The sequence below is a fragment of the Myotis davidii genome, unplaced genomic scaffold (genome assembly GCF_000327345.1).
Source record: "Myotis davidii unplaced genomic scaffold, ASM32734v1 scaffold17, whole genome shotgun sequence".
Taxonomy (NCBI): Eukaryota; Metazoa; Chordata; class Mammalia; order Chiroptera; family Vespertilionidae; genus Myotis; species Myotis davidii.
The window spans coordinates 2,917,635-2,930,610 of NW_006288624.1; the positions used below are offsets into that span (position 1 = coordinate 2,917,635).

General features: G+C 54.4%; 1 protein-coding gene across 1 annotated transcript in view; it reads right to left on the minus strand.

Annotated features, from left to right (window-relative positions):
* PLEKHD1 (pleckstrin homology and coiled-coil domain containing D1) overlaps nucleotides 1–12,970 on the minus strand; it is a 28,869-nt gene extending 15,899 nt beyond the window's left edge. The window contains exons 1-6 of the mRNA XM_006760758.2: nucleotides 12,895–12,970; nucleotides 5,008–5,101; nucleotides 4,590–4,679; nucleotides 4,273–4,349; nucleotides 3,351–3,442; nucleotides 2,349–2,401 (exon numbers count right to left, since the gene is read on the minus strand). Coding sequence (XP_006760821.1) covers nucleotides 2,349–2,401; nucleotides 3,351–3,442; nucleotides 4,273–4,349; nucleotides 4,590–4,628 — 261 coding nt within the window. The 5' untranslated portion in view covers nucleotides 4,629–4,679; nucleotides 5,008–5,101; nucleotides 12,895–12,970. The remainder of the gene's footprint in view (nucleotides 1–2,348; nucleotides 2,402–3,350; nucleotides 3,443–4,272; nucleotides 4,350–4,589; nucleotides 4,680–5,007; nucleotides 5,102–12,894) is intronic.
* Nucleotides 12,971–12,976: the final 6 nt, after the last annotated feature.

Here is a 12,976-nt window from a genome sequence, read left to right on the forward strand (position 1 = left end):
GAGGAGAGAGAGGAACATTGATGTGAGAAACATTGATTGGTTGCCTTTGTACATGCTCAATCAGCTGAGCTACTCTGGCCAGGCAATGGACCAAGCATTTTATATTTAACATCTCACTTAATCCTCACAACATCCCTAATAAGATCAGTTCTGTTATTATCCCCATTGTTTTACTTTGTTTTTTTAAAATATATTTTTATTGATTTCAGAGAGGAAGGGAGAGGAAGAGAGAGATAGAAACATTAATGATGAGAGAGAATCATTGGTCGGCAGCCTCCTGTACGCCCTACAATGGGGATCAAGCTCAAAACCTGGGCGTGTTTCCTGACCGGGAATCGAACTATAACCTCCTGGTTCATAGGTTGATGCTCAACCACTGAGCCATGCCAGCCGGGCTATTATCCCCATTGTTCGCGTGAGAATATTGATGTTCAGAGAGGTTAGGTAACTTGCCCAAGGTCACACAGCTAGAGGTGGTGAAAGTCCAATACACAGCCAACCTGGCTCGAGAGCCCCCACTGCTAACCATCACCCTACTCTGCCTTCTGGGGGGAAGTAATGATTCCTCAGAACAAGCAAGGCCCAGTGATACTAGATTTATTGGGGTGATCACTTCGTTATACAATGTCTAATCACTGGGTTGTACACCTGAAACTAGAATAATATTGTATGTCAACTATAATTGAAAAATAAAAAATTATTTAAAGTTAAAAACATGTTCATTCACTGAGTCACTCCACAAACATTTATGAAGCACTCGGCCTGGGCCAGGGACTGGGAATGTCTGGGGTACTATGGGGACATGACTGCACGGCCGGTTTCAGAGGCCAGTCAGGGGAGGCTGGGAAGTGAGGAGTAAGCAAGAGTCAGGTTGAGAGACAGGCACTGAGCCGAGGCTGATGGCCCAGCCCTGTGACTGGCCTGGGAGAGGACAAGGAGAAGCGACTGGGCAGAGAGCAGTGGCCTCCCTCTGTGGGGTTCTCTGGGAAAGCCACCCTGCAGCTTTGGGCCTCAGGCAATTCACGTGCAAGGTGGGCCCATAATTAATAACAACTGATTGTAACACTAACAAACACAGATATTCATTAAGCACACATTATGTGCCAAACATTTTATTTTATTTTTTATTTATTATTATTATTTTTTAATCCTCACCGAGGACATGCTTAGAGAGAGGAAGGGAATGAGAGAGAGAGGAGGAGAGAGAGGAAAAACATTGATCAGTTGCCTCCCATGGACACCCCAACCAGAGATTGATCCCATACCCTGGGTATGTGTCCTGATCAGGACTTGAACCCAAGACCCATCAGTGCTCAGGAGATGCTCCAATCAAGAGAGCCACACCAGCCAGGGATGTGGCACTTCTTTTTGCGTTGTCTGTGTACTAGATTTTATGTTAGGGTCTTTTCAGGGTAAAATCTGGTTAATCACACCCAGCCTGATCACTTATAAAAAGAAGGTACTTTTTCAGTATTTGGATTACGCCCTACAATGGGGATCAAGCTCAAAACCTGGGCGTGTTTCCTGACCGGGAATCGAACTATAACCTCCTGGTTCATAGGTTGATGCTCAACCACTGAGCCATGCCAGCCGGGCTATTATCCCCATTGTTCGCGTGAGAATATTGATGTTCAGAGAGGTTAGGTAACTTGCCCAAGGTCACACAGCTAGAGGTGGTGAAAGTCCAATACACAGCCAACCTGGCTCGAGAGCCCCCACTGCTAACCATCACCCTACTCTGCCTTCTGGGGGGAAGTAATGATTCCTCAGAACAAGCAAGGCCCAGTGATGCACGGAGATTCCAAATGAAGTGGACTTTACCGGCGCCCCACCCTGAAATGAAGCAAGGGCCTCCTCCCCCCCATAAGGCTGCCTCAAGCCAATGCTTGGTCCCCTCAGGACTTGCATTATCGACACTTTGAGAATGAAGGAATCCCTGAGATCATTCAACCCAATCACTCTTAAGGTGCCAGAACCTCCACTATGACTCATAGAGGCCACCCAGCCTCCTGTGACTATCATCAACGGCAAGCAGCTCATTACCTACCAACGCAGCTAGTAACATTCGGGGTGGCTCTTTCTCTAGCAGGTGGTCACCTCCCCCTTCACTTTCCTCTCCAGGACGTCACCAGAAGACATACACTCCCTGCCAAGAAGCTACGGCAAGTTTCAAGCACTGTCATCTCACTGGCCTCCCTGCTCTGCGGTCAGATTTTCCAGCCAGTGCTCTGGGTGCACAGCTCCCCGCCACCACCCCCGAATGCCAGCAACATGAGCCAGGACACCTTGGCTCTGCAGAGGTCCACGGACAGGGCAGGCAATTCTGAGTGGCCTCCGTGGGCGCCTACCTCTCTCTGCTCCCTCTGCAGGCAGAGTTCCTCCGTCTCTTCCATCAGTTTGTCTGCCAAAGAGAACACACACACCCTCAGGAAAAGCCCACTCCAGACCCGGTCCTGAGGGGCTGATGGCGCGGTCACCTCCGTCACCCCCGGCATCTCCCACAGAAGAGGTCAGCACAGCCGCACCGGCCAGCCAGCCGAAGGGTGGGGCCAGCTCCTGGGGTGGGAGCTGTATCCCTCCTTCCTGTCACTGTCCTTGCATTGCGCATTCACAAGTCAAGGGCAGCCTTGTCCTTGGAAGCTCAAGGGAGTCTCTGCACTTGTGTCTGCCTCGTGGGGAAGGGCAGTCACGGGGGTTGATGGGTTTGGAGCAGGCAGGAGGGAACCAGTGTTGGGGCCCCAAGTGTCTAAGGAGGAGGCAGGGAAGAGGGTCCCAGGACAAGGACCGAACCTCAGACTCAACTTCTTCTTTCCCAAACAGCATGCTAACCAGCCAGTCAGGGCACAAGGGCCTGGAACCTTGTGGTCAGGTTTAAAATGGGCTGGGGTGTGAGAGCTGGAGGCAAGCCTGGGATCTGGGGTCCAGGGCAAGGCAACCACATCGACTCCGTTTATGGAGCCCTTACTGCGTGCCTGACAGTGCTTACAGGCATTTTCTCACGTAACCATTCCCCACACCACCTCCAACAGCCAGGGACTATTTCCGTCCCCATTTCAAGGATGAGGAAATTGAGGCTTAGAGAGGCTGTGCTGCCTGAAGACATACACAGCTGGCTGATAAGTGACAAAGCTGGGCCCAGAGCCCAGGCCCCAAACCACCACGCTCTCCTGCCTCCTGTCATGCTGGCTAACAGGACATTGATTATAAAGCTCTCCAGGCTCCAAGCTGGTGTCTGGCTCCTCAGAGCCCGCCAAGCCCTACTCAAGACACCCCCCTGGGTCCTCCAACAGCCCCTGGCCCTGACGTGCTACCATCAGGGAGCGTCAGCCCAGCCCGTCCCTCCAGCCAACCTAAATACTCCTGCTTCTCCTTGGCCAACTGCAGCCCCTGGGCCTCCAGGCTCTTGATCATGGCCTCTCCCAGCTGGGCGTTCTTCCAAGTCCTGGGGAGGGAGGGCAGATGGGACAGAGGAGAGAAGAGGAAGAAACACAAAATCGTGAAAACAGGGTAGAGGAGAAAGAGAATGTGAGTGTTTTGTACTCGCCCATCCCTTCTCTCCAGGATCCCAGCTCTCATCCACCCTGGCACCCCTGGCTCTGGGCATGCCACCAGCAGGGATCAGTTTCAGTCCCCGGAGGCTGACCCAGCCTGCAAAGTGGGCCACCATGGGCTGGGCCAGCAGCACTTTTGGAGCAAAGAAGAGATTGCTTCCTGGCTGCCTTCTACAGCACTGAATGCCCACCATCCGGTGCAGGGCCTGGCCCGGGGCACGCACTCAGTGTTATTTGTTGAACTAAAAGCATGACCCAGCTTGAACAGGCAGGCGCCAGGACCTGGGTTTACGTGTGAATGAACTGTGTTGGGCTGGAGGTTTCTGTGATTGCAAAGCTCTGGTCTGTGCTAGGATTCATGGTGGGCCTGGGGAGCTGAGATGGGGGTGGGAGGCAGCCAAGTCCTACTGGTGATGCTGGATTCACTCTGAGAATGGGAGGCAAATGGAGTCCACATCTGCCACCTGTGGCCCTAGGCAAGCAAAGCTCACTTTGCTCAAAGCTCACTTAGGAGACCCCTCACAGATGCTCTTGTCCACCCTACCCAACTCCCACAGCCCTGTCCTCAAGGAGGCCCAGACATTTTCCTCCCCACCCTGCCCTCTCCTGGGGCCCTCAGTGCCCTCCAGGACCCCAGCAGAGAGAGCGAGCGGGGGGTCAGTCCAGCCCACACCCCTTTCCCTTCTGCACCTCAGGCTGCCCTCCTGCTGGGAGCACTTACACCTTCCCCGACTCCTGCAGCATCTCCAGCCACTGCGCCTGTTCAAACTCAGACTCTGCTGCCAGCAAGATGTTCCCCTGCCAGGAAGAGGGGCCACGGTGCACCTGAGAGAAGGCCGCTCTGAGGACACGGAGGCCGCCCCAGGCCTCTGCAAGCCCAGTGCTGCTCCCCCCACCCCGCAATCCTTTGGCACTGACACCCCTCCCAGGCCAGGCCAATGGAGGGGTTGCCCCCAGGCACCTGGAGGATCCCAGAGAAGCTGCTCTGTCCCGGCTGAGCCTCGGCTGAGCCCGGGCTGAGATGAGAGCTTTACTCACATGGAAATCCTGGTGGGAGATTTTCATGGCATAGGGCATGCTGGGCTCTTCCTTGGCCTCCACCAGGCAGCCCCCGAGAGGGATGACGCCCTGAGAAAGAACCAGAACAGGCAGCTCTCACCCCGCCCAGCCCAGGTCACTCAAGGTCTGTGGGAGCCCTTAGCCAAAGCCAGGTCCTGCTGAGGGCCCCAGGCTGGGAGCCAGACGAGAACTCTCCCAGAAAGGAGAGGCAGGGCGGGGCAGGCTCCTGGGCACAGGAGGTTGGGGGCCCAGTCCAGGACGGGCAGGGGGTCTTGTGTCCCAAGAAGGATTAGTCCTTCAGACTTTGTTAGACCACAGACCACAGTCCTCCACCCTAACACCCTCCCTCAGTGTCCCACTGGCCCTCCCCACTGTGCCTGGGGAGAGGCCCCCTCACCTTAGGATGTATATTGAAGTGTTTATTGGTTTCAAAGCTCTTTTTTTCACTTTCAGAGTAGTAAAGAAGAAAGCTCTCTTTGATGATGAAAAACCTATATAGCAGGTGGTGAAGAAAGAGGGACAACCAAGAGAGAAGGGTGAGGATTCTTGGGACAACAAGAGCATCCTTGGGGGCCCTGCACTCACATGGGGAGTCCAGGGGGCTACCAAGACTCAACCTCACCAACCCAGTTCCACATCTGGGCAAAGGCCTCAGCTGGCCAGCTGCCTGCTGCCCTAGGCAGCCCGATCCTCGCACTAGTGGGCAGCTGAAGTGGGAAGCCCTCAGGGCTGGCTCCTCCATCCCTCTTGAGCCACCACCCCAGCACAGGAGGGCACCTATGGTACTTCCTTGTGGGTACCCTCAGCCCCCAAGCCATTGTCTCAAGTCCCTTAGGGTCCATCCCAGGAGGGGCAGAAGGAGAGGTGAGGGGATAGGGGGAAGTAGACACAAGATTCCAAGCTGGGTCTTTTGACAAGTGATCATGAAGGTTGGCGATCAAATGACTGTGGGAACCAAGCTCTGGGGCCAGGCCTGCAGCCTGTACGTCACATCTGCACTCCTTTCTCTCCATAACCTCCTTCTGGGAACCAGGTCTAACTTAGGGTCTCTGGGCCCCTGGTGCTTTCTGACTGTTGGGAAGATGACAGCCTTGATGCCCATATCTGGAGCACTTGGACCCACCTGAGGACCCTCGCAAGACTAATGACTGGAGATGACTAAGATAAGATGATCCCATTGGGCCTCAAAGCCCCGGGGCTCAGGGACACCCAGGGTAGCTGGCCCCTTCCCCGCCAGGGTCCCTGCTAAGGCCACTGGTGAAGTGATGGGCCCGGGAGAGCTGGGAGCAGTGGTCAGCTGGAGCATGCTCAGATGGGCTCACAACAGCCAACAGTGTGACTCTCCTCTGCTCTGAGTTCAGGGACTTTGTGTTGGTAGCTTGGTATCAGTCACAGTGGAAGTATTTACACCAGGAAAATCACCAAGTGCTACAAAGCACTGTCCCACCCCACGGCACCCCACGCGAGCCCGCTGTTAACCACTGACCAGCACACCTCTTGTGAGGAGCTTGGAAAGTTGCTGGTGGGCATGATGAAGTCAGTGACTCTCTGAAGATTCCCCGGCCCTGTGATCTTTCCTGAGGCCACAGCTCCTGCGGGGAGGGTCCCGGGACTGCCAACAGCCGCCATCTCGCCTCCCCCGGGAAAGTGAAGCACACTTTGTCCTCTGGTGTGTCTCACGCCCACCCATGTTCTCTATTTGCACTCACCCTCCCGGCCCGGCCAGACGCCAAATGGAGCTGCGCACCTCAGAGGTGACCTTTTTACCCCTAGTGGGGAAAGAGCACAGGAATACCACCCTCTGCAGGATGGCGAGAACATTCAGGGCCCTCCAGTAACTGACCCTTGTCCATTCTCAGCTTTCCCCCCACTTCTGCCCTTCAGCCTCTGCTCAGCCAGACACTGAGCTCACTGCTTCCCACCTCACTACGTCCTGCATGATCCTGCAAAGACCATGCTCTTCTCCCTGGAATGGCCTCCCTCTCGCTCTTCATCTGGCTGAACCTCACCCTTGGTGACCAGCCCAGCCCGCCCTGCTGTCTGAGCTCCTTCTGCACTTGCTGATTGGGCTGCGCACTGGACTTAGAGCCCCTGCCACACCCCGTGTGCCCATCTTGTCCAAGGACCATGCTGGGCTCCTGGAGGGCAGGCTATGCCCCCTCAGTCCTGTGAGCTGATAGGTGCTTCTAGGAAACGTCAGTCATTAAGAACACAGATTTGGCATCACACAGACCTGCCCTTTCCCAGCTGGGGGGCCCTGGGCAAGTAAGCTCACTCTCTGAGCTTCAGTTTATTTGTCTGTAGAATGGGGGCGACGGTACCGACCTCATCTGATCATTGTGTGGAGCAAATGAGATTGTGCTTATCACTCTACCAACTTGTAGAGGCTCTAGGACAGGGCTGAGTGATGCATCCCTGTGGTCTGAACACATATCACCCACAGGAAAGTGTGAACCCAGAAGCACAGGTGGCCTCCTGGGGGTCCTTCTCCTCCCCTTCAATGCTGTTATGGACTGAATTATATCCCCTCCCCCAATCCAGATGTTGAAGTTCTAACTTCCAATGTATGTCTGGAGATCAAGTCTTTAGGAGGTACAGTAAGTCATCACTTACTGGCATTGATAGGTTTTGCAACTTTAAGCAAAATGACATGTAACAAATCCATTTCACCTACTATAATAAGGTTAAATGAGATAAAGAGTGGGGCCACAGTCTGACAGAATCGTAGCCTTATAAGAAGAGAAAGCAGCCTTAGTCGATTTGGCTCAGTGGATAGAGCATAGGCCCACGACTGAAGGGTCCCAGGTTTGATCCTGGTCAAGGGCACGTACCTGGGTTGTAGGCTCGATCCCCAGCCCTGGTCTGGGGCACATGCCAGAGGCAACCAATCAATGTTTCTCTCTCTGTGTCTCTCCCCCTTCTTCCACTCTCTCTAAAAATCAATGGAAAAGTATCGGGTGATGATTAACAAAAAAAATTAAATAAAGAAGAGGAAGCATTCTGTCTTTCTCAGTCACATGAAGACACAGTGAGAAGGCAGACGTCTGCAAGCCAGGAAGTGGATCCTTACCAGAGCCTGACTTTGCTGGCACCTGACCTTGGACTTCCAGCCTCCAGAACAGCGAGGAAATGAATTTCTGTGGTTTCACTGAACTGTTTAACAGATGCTGACATCTATGGTATTTTGCTATGGGAGCCTGAGCTGACGAAGACAAACACCTTCTTGCTTTCCCGACTTCTGGAGCCTCCTCCCCACTCAGGGCAAAGCACCGTGCCAGGGACTTGGGTTGGGGGTGGCAGGCAGATGATCACTAGACACATGGGCAGAGAGAGAACATGGGCTCTGGAGTCCAATGATCTCCCTCCTTCAGCCACAACCTCAGGCAAGCTCCCAGGCTGGCTGAGTCATCCTTTCCAAGCTCCTCTATAAAATAGGGGTGCAAATCTCTCTCATGGGGCTGCTGGGGAGATTCATTCATTGATTTAACAAACAAGCCCTGCAGAGTTGGGCTGGCTGTGCAAGGGCTGGAAATAGTCACCGTTAATTTAGGTGTTCTCCTGTGCCGGCTGCCGTGCTAAGTGCTCTACAAGTATCAGAGTATTTGATCTATGTAACTCTCTTGGAAGGAAGGGCTTCTTGTTCCCATTTTACAGAGGAGAAAACTGAGGCTTAGGGGTTAAGGAATGTGTGCAAGGTCACACAGCTAGGGCAGAGATGGAGTGGAGATTGGAACCCACGGCAAAAGTCCCTGCTCCTACTCCGCACATCACAGTCTGCTTCCTCGCTCATGTTGGCACCTGGGCAAGAAACAGATGGACCAGAGGCGGTAGGTATCAAAGCTGGGGTAGTCATGGTCAGAGCTCTGCCACTTACCAGCAGTGTGACCAGGGCAAGTCACCTAATCTCCCTAGGCCTCAGTTCCCTCAGTGTAATTTGAGGATAATAATAGTACCTATTGCTCCTAAGATTGTCCAAATAATTAAATGAGCTTGTTCACATAAAGTCTCAGAACACTGCGTGACATATGGTAAATATCCAATACCTTTGACTTTTATTAGTACTATTATTATCCATTATTACTAGGCCCAGTGTCTGCTGCAGCCTCCCCTGACCTTTCTCATTTGTGCACACACAGTTCCTACCGGCGGGAGCTCCTGGCTCCAGCCCAGCTGGCCGGCTTCCTGTCCCCCAAACACACAGCACTTTCCCTGCCCAACTCCAGTCCTGGGCAAGGCTCTGTCTTAGCCAAAGACATTAGGACTCTCCTTGTCTGCCCCACGGGGCTGTGGTAAAGGCTGGAGCATGTGTGTGAGGTAAGGGGTCCGTGTCAACCTTGGCTGCCTCCTCTCTCTGGTCTTAAAAAATGGTATTTTCACCTCGAGATTAAGGAACATTTACAGGTGCCAAGACACACACTTTGCTAAGTGTTGTATTGACATTTTCTGATGTAAATCTCTCACAATAACTCTGAAGATGGAGATACTTGTTTTTAAGTTTTACTGATGAGGAAACTGCGAGGCACAGAGAGATTAAGCAACCAGTAAGCAGCAGGCTGGGAACTCGGTCTGCTGACAAGCCCACGTTCTCTGTGTTGTGCTCGGTGATGCCTGGTCCTCCTCTTCCCCTGGCCCTGCTGTGACTGCAAGCTTCTGGTCGGCTTGGGTCAGAGCGTGAAGGATTCACATGGTACAGCCAGGTGCCCGGCTAGGCCCTAGGCTTGAGGATTGATTCCCTGCCCTCAAGGAGCTCATAGTCAAATGAGGGAGAGAGAGAGAGTGAATAGAAATCAATAATCTAAAAAGTAACTAATGTTTACTGAGCTCTTTCTTTGTGCCAGGCCTTGGTCTAGTAGCATCATGATGCATGTTAACTCATTCATCCCTCATATGACCTGGGTGAGGTAATGAGCACACAGCTGGTAAGTGGGGAGCTGGGGCAATTATAAATGTTTACTGCAAGACTGTAAAGAGCCAGGATACCCCAAGGCACCGTAAAGCACAGGACACACTGTGACATTGTAAAACACCCAGTACCTGGTGACATTATAAAAGTACCCAGACAGGGCACTGATACCCTGAGACACTGTAAGTCTGGATGAGATACAGGAAGAGTGCAGACCAGGAGGAATGAATGGTTTAGGTGTCTGGCCAAGGGAATTCTGAGAGGAGGGTTTTGAAGAATGAATAGGAGTATCTTAGGAGTAAGTGGAAGGGGAAGATGCATTCCAGACAGAGGAACAGATGGGGGTCTGGGGGTGCAGCCCCCGGCTCCATGGTTCCCCGGCCCTTAGGGGATACTGTGAATCAGCTCCCTGAGGCAGTTGCTGGGCTGCACGCAGGACCCACGGGCCACCTTACACCGGGGGAAGGAGGGACAGGAGTGACATGAGTTCACCTATGTGCTGGACCAGCCCTCCATGGGGCGGACACTGGCCGAGGCTGGGACATTCAGTCCTTTCCTCCTTGCCTCTGAGCTGCCCAGGTTTTTGCCAACAGCACCTGTGTCTCAGCTGCTCACAGAGTAAGCCGGGGTCAGCGTCAACCTTACCCCCTAAACACCTCTCCCTGATTGTCTATCTCTGAGAAGTAATGTTTTTTATTCCTTTCTCTTCTTGTTGCTCATGGGGAAAAAGCTGGCCCTTTGGCTCAAGGGCATCTGCCCAGCCCAGAAAGGGAAGAGCTGCTTCGGTGGCAGAGACTGGAGGCCATGACATAGACCTGAGCGGAAGAGGTTTTATGAAACCCAGCTGGTCACAGCTGGCTCCATCCTGCCCATCCCTTATTTATGCAGCCCAGGAGCCTTTCCAGGCCCCCTCCCCTCAGCTGCCCAGCGAGGGCATCGATCGCCCTAATGGCCCAGCTCTGCGGTTAGGGCCTGAGCTGCCCCCTCCCCAAGCTTTCCTGTGGCCACTAATTAGCGGAGGTCTAGAGACTCCATTTCACAAATGGGGAACTGGGGCCCAGGGGGCTCTGCTGGGAAGTGAGGGGTCTAAGCGTAGCACCATGCTTCTCCCACCCCCAGACTCTCTGGTTGGCTCTGTTGCTGACCCAAGGCTTCTAAACCATGTATGCGTGCCTTTCCACAACTGGGAACATGGACAGAGGCCAGAGTAGGCAGAAGGGAGGTTAGTTCTTTCCTGAGCCCCAGAGGAAGGGGAGGCTGCACAGTGGCGGCTCTAGAATTCTTAGACCAGATGGTTTTTGAGTGGCTGTGGGGACACTGAGGGAAATTCTTGGGGTGGGGGGGTGCTACAGCTCTCCAAGCCCTCCCTGGCTTCACTATTGTGCTTTTAGCCAGGAGCCTTGTCCCTGACACCGCCCAGCCCTGGAATCAACTCTGGGTGCCGGAGCCAGGTCCCCACACCGTGGGTGAAGAGGGGTCAGGGACATACCCTGGGGGGCTCAGGCTCCTAACATTCCCTAGGGATGAAATCAGGTGAAAATGCCTGGCAGGAGAAGTCTTGGATGACAAGACCAAGAGGCAATACCAAGGACAACAGCCAGACCCAATGGAGGAGCGTTGGCCGCCTGGAGCAACAGAGGCAGAGGAGTGAGGGTAGGGGGCGTGCTGCTGATGGTATCTGAACCTACAAGCATCTTTCTGCCCCCACTGGAGTGTCCTGTAGAGAGAAGGCTGCTCCTGACCGACCCCATGGGGCCTACAGCTCAGACAGCACAATGCTGGAAGCCCCTCCCAAGATGCTCCCCGGGCTGCCCCAGGCCTCCAATTAGGGGATCAAAGAGAAGCTTAGCTTTGCAGGAACTCAAGAAGCCTATATCTCACTAAATCCCAGACAGAAGCCTGGCAGGGCTAATAAAAGTGTGTGCGTGAAGCAGCCACGTAAACTGTGATACACCACCCACAGCTCCATTTGTTCTGTGGTCTTGTAGAAATATTAAATTATTCATCAAAATGGGACATCAGAACCACGACGACCACATCCCGTGATCTGCGGTCCTGGGGACATTAGCAGCCCCCCTCCCACCCCCCACGCAGGGCCTGACTCTTGGTGTGGGATGGGAAAGAGCATTTGGCAGGGAGCTGGGTCAGGGTCGAGTTCTATAGGCCACTGCAGTATCAATCTCAGGTCTGAGATTGCCTTGAAGGGGGAAACTGTCCAGAAGATGACCCATTGCTCCCAACCGACATACCTTTCAGGCCCATCCCTAAGTGGCAAGTGGCTACTGCGACTGGGGAGTGGCCTCTGAGTTGGGGACCAGGAAGCTAGTGCCCAAAGACTAAGGCTGCTCTGACCCCACCACACCTTCCAAGGGATCAGTCCTGATGGGACCATCCATCGCTCCCTCATGCCCCTGCCTCGGCTTAGTCCTTCTTTCAGTTCCAGCTTCTCTGCCTGAAGGGCTGGAATCTCTCTCTCTCTCTCTCTCTCTCTCTCTCTCTCTCTCGTTAATCCTCATCCGAGGATATCCCCCCACTCCCCAGTGATTTTTAGAGAGAGTGGAAGGGGGGAGGGGAGGCTACAGAAGAGAGAGAGAAACATGAAGTGAGAGAGACGCATGGATTGGTTGCCTCCCACAGGGGCCCTAACCAGGCCGGGGGATGAACCTGCAATCCAGGTACCTGCCCTTGACTGGAATCAAACCCCTGACGAACCCCCGACGCTCTAACCACCGAGAAACACCTGCCTGGGCTGGATCTCTTTTCCCACGGCCCAGGTTTTATTTAAAAAAAAATTATTTCAATGTCTAGTTGGAGGGGTTGCCAACATCAGTTCGTCCAGGCTGGGCACAGATCCTTCCTGGCCCTTCCGCCCTCCCTGAGTCTGTCAGAAGCGCCCTCAGTGTGCCCGGGTAGGGGGCCGGCAGAGGGTGGGAGGTAGGGCACCCCAAGGCACCTCCGAGCCCGCTCTGCGGCCAGGGGAGGGGTGCTGTGAAGACGGCGGAATTGGCCGAGGGGCCCCAGGAGGCTACCCCTGGCTGGAGCCGGAGCTTCTCCTTGCGCAGCGGTGTCAGCTCGGCTCCTACCCCGGCCGCGAACTTTCAGCCCATACCAGCCTCCCCCCCAGACTGAATCCCTTCCACAGAGAACCCCCACCGCCCCAGGCCAGCGGCGCCCCCAGCTCCACCAGCCCCGGGGAAAGGACGGATCCAGCCCGGGACCCACAATTTCCAGGGCAGCCAGCTTAGAGGGAAATGGGGCGAGGCCAAGGTCACAAAGGGAGGCGAGGCAGCACGGTGATGAAGGGAGTGGTAGGGGGTCCGAGGCCCTGAGCCCTGGGGTCCCTCCCCGGCGGTCCTCGCGCGGCGCGGGAGGCGCACTCACCGCCGGGACCACTTGGCGGATGGCCGCCCGAAGGGCCGCTTCCACAGCACGCCGTACAGCTGCACTTTGGTGCTGATGTCCA